At 34.2% G+C, this 5784-nt stretch overlaps 1 protein-coding gene across 5 annotated transcripts in view; it reads left to right on the top strand.

The window, feature by feature from the left end:
- rgl2 (ral guanine nucleotide dissociation stimulator-like 2) overlaps positions 1-5784 on the top strand; it is a 26943-nt gene that overhangs the window by 8785 nt on the left and 12374 nt on the right. For 3 of the 5 annotated variants that reach the window (XM_016536347.1, XM_016536348.1, XM_016536350.1), the window contains 3 exons: positions 3488-3535; positions 4896-4979; positions 5062-5228. In XM_016536347.1, the coding sequence (XP_016391833.1) occupies positions 3488-3535; positions 4896-4979; positions 5062-5228 (299 nt within the window). The other 2 variants (XM_016536349.1, XM_016536351.1) reach the window with 2 other exon arrangements.

The following is a 5784-nucleotide window of genomic DNA, read 5'->3' on the forward strand; positions in this document are numbered from 1 at the left end:
AACAAAGGGAACAATATGATGTTTGTTATTATAAAATTTTTATATAGCCCACGTTTTTATAAAAAATTATTATTTTTTATTTACCGTTCAGGCAATAACGTTGACAGTAATGTATATCTTCAACATACGTTGTCTATGACCAAAAATGTAAGAAGATATGTTTTCAGTGGACTTTTAAAATTAGCTTTGCTTGAGAAAACAAAAATAGTTACAGTGTTTTTTTCTTTTGGTTTAGTCGAGTTGGTTTTGCATCAAACACAATGTGATTTTCCTCATGCATTAAATCTGCCGCAGGCCAGCAAATCACTGAGAACGTGCTACAATCCTGACGAGTCATAGCAACAGAGCGGAGGCGAGAAAGCTGCGGAAAATCCGCTTGCCCGGAAGCAACCATAACTGACGTAGATTTACAGAAAATTACTGCCGTTTGGCAAATAAATCATTGTACATACTTATTCCTAACTTCTTCCGAAGTTACATTTCAAATGACAAGGGATCAACTTATAATCATGTTTATATGAATTATCCCGTGAACTTATTCTCAAATGGCCTGGGTATGCGGAGCATTCGCAGCTTATATGGACGGAACGCCACTGCAATACAATACAATACAAGAAAAGATAAGATTCCCCAGTAGGAAAGACAGATCTCAAGGAATTTTTTTCAGTCGAGTTCAGTTTCAATGTAACTTTATGTCTGTGGTTCTGTGGCAGCGGCTCACAGAGTCAGCTATTTTTACTTTCTAAAACATGGAACTTGGTTGTTTCATTATATATAAAAAAACACAACACTATAGCAAATAGGATGTAATCAGCGAGGTTAACACTCATCACTCTCAGGACTGCATGAAGTGTAACCAAAACCCAACACCTGCACAGCATGTCACCATCTTTGTGTCAATATGTGCTTTCGGTCAAGTATCCTTTTTAGATAAACAGGTGTTGCCCTGTGTTTTATTAGCAGGCATTTGTCATGTCATGCATTGCTTTTTAAAGAAGATCTCTTTTAAGATCAACCATAAAATGATGGTTGTTTTATATGAAGACCTGTTGAGCAGTAGATTTGATGGGAAGGCTGCCATTCTTGAAATCTGAAGCCATTATTCATGTGTATTTATTTACTCCCCTTTCATTCATTGCATTAAACTTTTATATTTTTATTTACATATTTTTGAACATTTTTTTATATTTTTCCAACCATATTTTCCCCAAAATGAAAATAAGAACCTATATGTGAATAAAGAAAAGTAAACATATTTTAGGTTTTAAAGTTTATTTATTTATTTATTTTTCATGACAAATAAGGACATTACAAAAATAATATTATATTGCATTTTATTGATATATGTTTGTATAAAAATATATTTTTCAGTCATATTTTTAAAGTCTTAAAATAACAACAAATTTTTACATAAAGAAAATTTACGCTATTTTTAGGATTTTGCATTGACATTATATATATATATATATATATATATATAAGTAGACAGATAGGTAGATTGTTTTTTAAAGTCATATATATATATGGGTAGATAGATAGATTTTTTAATGGTTGAGCTTTTTGTTTTTTAGCTTGACTATATCTACTTTTGTTTTTCATATGACAAATAATATGAGTCATGCATTGCTTTTTAAAGAAGATCTCTTTTAAGATCAACCATAAAATGATGGTTGTTTTATATGAAGACCTGTTGAGCAGTAGATTTGATGGGAAGGCTGCCATTCTTGAAATCTGAAGCCATTATTCATGTGTATTTATTTACTCCCCTTTCATTCATTGCATTAAACTTCACCAAACAGGTTTAGCAGCATTAGTCTACACATGTAAGGCTTATGAGAAACCTGTCAAAATCATAATTTTCCCCAAAATCTAAATAAAAACTGTACATAAAGAAAATGCAGCCTATTTTTGGGACCATTAAGATTTTTTGCATTGACATTATTTACATGACAAAATAGGACAATATGTTGTATAAAAGTAATATTACATATATATATATATATATATATATATATATATATGTATGGTAGATTGTTTTTTAAAGTCATATATATATATATGGGTAGATAGATAGATTTTTTAATGGTTGAGCTTTTTGTTTTTTAGCTTGACTATATCTACTTTTGTTTTTCATATGACAAATAATATGATATAATGTAAAAATAGACTTTAGTTAAATTTCTTTAGGTTTTGTGAGATTCAGCCATAAATGAATGGAGGAAGAGAGATTGTGTGTGAGTCCGTAACAGGAGTGCCCTTGTGACGTATGCATGTGTGTGTGTTTGTTTGTGTGTGTGTGTGTGTGTGTGAGTGTGTGTGTGTGTGTGTGTGTGTGAGTGTGTGTGTGTGTGTATGTGTGTGTGTGTAGGGGGTTGGCCTAGCGACAAGCTCAGGTGTGTTTGCACGGCTCCATAACAGAGAGAGTGAGACTTGAGCAGGGAAGAAAGACAGACTAAGAATCTCACTGAATGAAATCAACACCCCTCTGTAAGCAGCAGCAAGAAAAATAGATTAAATCGAACAGATGAAAAGGCCTGAAGGAGATGGAGCTCTCCGGCAATCTATAAGGATTTCCAGGAAGTTGGCAGATCTCTGCCTGTCTGGACTCGCTGAGTTGAAGGTAGTGTTTTTTCCTTGAGTTGTTTTTCGATTTGCGGCAAACACAACAATGAATGATTTTAAGCAAGTGATCTGCAACTGAGGTAATGAATGAATGTTTTGGTTTGCTTAGGGTTATGGCTTTTCTCAAGACTTATATTATAAAGTATCTTGTGTGCTTTGAAACAATTTAGCATTTCATGCTCAGGCAAAATAGCAGGTTTTGAAGTAAATATCTCAAATTTGTGTTCAAATTTGAACATTGATCTTAGTAAGTGATTGATGTGCGCCAGTCTACCGGAAAGCATGTGGACGTTTCAGACAGTTACTCATAACCGTGTCACTGGGTTTGTTTTTGGCCTGTTGTCTCATGCATTTTTAATGTCGGAAAATCTCTGTCAAATGTGTTGAGTAAATTTTGCTCATACATTAAGTTTTTGTTGGCGATAACATGTAAATGTGATGCCTTATCAGAGAGTTTAGGGTTTAAATGTCAAATCCGACACAACTGCCATTGTGCAATCGTACCTTGCTTTAAATGCAGCCATTGTGAGGATAGAAAGTCAAGATTTAGCTATAGCTAATAGCAAAGTTTAATAATTGAGCTGATATTTAGCCATTTTGAGATAAGGGTCAAGGTTAGAGTTCCCAATTGAAGTGCAGCTCAACCAATAGCGTGAGCTTGGGGTGGGAATATGTGTTTGTCCAACCAATGGTAACATGGGGAGTGTTCAGGAAACCTGTTGGAAAACAGTTGGTTTTCACATTGTAATTTATGTAATTGTTTAATCTCATTTATTAATGTTTGCATATATGCATCATCAGTCAAAACAGTGTTTACATTGAAAATATATCATGCACTTACATTTTTTGGACTGGGTTCTGTTAGGGGGAGCCATCCCTGATGAAGACCACATGGTACTGTCCACTGGACCTGGTAAGACTGGATCTTTTTCTGCCAACATAAATGCTTCTTTCAAGCAGTCTGTGTCAGCTGCAGCATAAAATTATTTTCTTAATGTGTTTTGTGGGCGTAGTAGCTGAAAAATCTAATGATGCTATAGTCTCAGATGTTCAGACTGCCTACAGTATGTTCACATACCTTCTGATGCATATTGCACACGAACTGGCAAACACTATCTGAAGATCAACTGTTCCGATCTGATTGGCTGGCATGTAATTTCCAGCAGCTGAGGTGCACTAGTTCTCCTGGAAACAAAATCATGTTTATTTAGGGTGCCCATCTGATAAAATGAGTGCTTTTTTAGGCAGAACTAATCAGAGATTTGAAAGTGTGCCAGGCTACTGGCATCAGATTTTGAGATTGCAAAAATATTGAGAAAAATATTTCGTTTTCATTTTTGTTTTTGAGTTTCAAATTTTGGGGTCAGAAATATTAAAAATGTTAAAATCAATTAATACTTTTATTCAGCAAGAACGCATTTAACTGATCAAAAGTGACAGTAAAAAACTTTACGTTGTTACAAAAAAAAAATCTATTTTAAATAATTGCTGTTCTTTTGAACTTTCTATTAATCCTGAAAAAAAAAACGGATCATGGTTTCAACAAAAATATTAAGCAGCACAACTGTTTTCAACATTCATAATAATAAGAAATGTTTCTTGTGAAGCAAATCAGCATATTAGAATGATTACTGGAGGATCATGTGACACTGAAGACTGGCGTAATGATGCTGAAAATTCAGCTGCGCTTCACAGAAATAAATTACATTTTAAAACATATAAAATAGAAAACAACTTTTTAAATTGTAATAATATTACACAATATTACTGGTTTTTCAAATAAATGTAGGCTTGGTGAGAATAAGAGACTTCAAAAACATAATCCCAAACATTTGAACGGTAGTATACAGTATGTCTGTACAATAATGATTATTTATTACTTTTGGATGGACTGAAAATCAAAGTCTTCACACATTTCTACTAATTTTGTCTGTGTTTTGTGAACTGACAATGTGCATTTATTTAAATGAGTTTTTCCACACAAGTCTTAACTTATTGCATGTACAATTATATAAAAGGGAAGTAAAAACTAACACTTTCATGTTAGTGAAGTGGGCGGGCCAAAATAAACTAAAGCAGACGTTATGCCTTTAATCAAGAGTTTGGCTATACGAGACAAATGATTCCCACAGAGATCGAGCAATGACTTTAATTATTGTGACCAGAAGCAAGGCCCTTTACCTGAAGAGCTTGTAATAAGTGTACTGGAAGGCGCTTTGGAAAAAATATCCACAAAATGACCGCTTACTTACTCTGATCTCTCTCTGGTTCAGTCCACTGTGTCCGAAACGGAGGAAGATGGTATCATCTACACTGTGGTGGTGAAACAAGGGCACGGTTCCCCCGCCGGCCCGCAGGTGAGCCCCATCTTCCCGAGTAACTTTCAGTGCTATGCGTTCCAGAAGTTCTGTCCTGACATCTTCACCCGTCTCTTCCCAGTCCACAGTATCCCGTTCTCAACACGTCAAAGCAGGGAGAGAGGAAAAGCTGGTCCTCCATCTCCTTCATTCCTTCTCCATGGGCGACTCCTCCTTCATCTCCATCTTCCTCTCCACCTATCGCTCGTTCACCTCCACCCAGAGAGTGCTGGACATCCTGACTGACAGGTACAGTGCATGTAAAGTTAGAGTAATAAATTCATTGTCTTTCATATATTGAATACCAATGACACATCTGCAATGATTTTGTTTATGATATCAAATTCTGCAACAAACAAATAAACATAAGATTAAAATTAGTTTCATGGTCCTTTCATGTTTTGGGACTTCTTGCAAGACTTCTTGTGTAAATACAGTACTTAAAACATCTCTAATTTAAAATTCAGTACAACTAGAGTTTGTTAATTTGATTGATTTCTGTAAACCAATTTATTTCTCTGTTTCAGTGAATTGCATAAATCAACTCTTTAATTTTCAGTGATTCATTTGAATGATTCATCACTCAAAAATCAAAAAGTCCCTGTGCAGCATTTTATATGTTTCATAATGTTTTTCTAAAGGTATATACAGGTACATAATGCTGTATATTGTTATACTCATACATAACAGAAAAGTGTAAACAATCAAACATAACTTTTCCTTGTGTTTATTTAGTGAAAAACAATATAGAAAATATGCGTTCTTAATATTTTGAATATCAGCAACAATGAACAATGAATTATAA

Source organism: Sinocyclocheilus rhinocerous, unplaced genomic scaffold (assembly GCF_001515625.1).
Source record: "Sinocyclocheilus rhinocerous isolate Xijiao unplaced genomic scaffold, SAMN03320098_v1.1 scaffold5, whole genome shotgun sequence".
Taxonomy (NCBI): Eukaryota; Metazoa; Chordata; class Actinopteri; order Cypriniformes; family Cyprinidae; genus Sinocyclocheilus; species Sinocyclocheilus rhinocerous.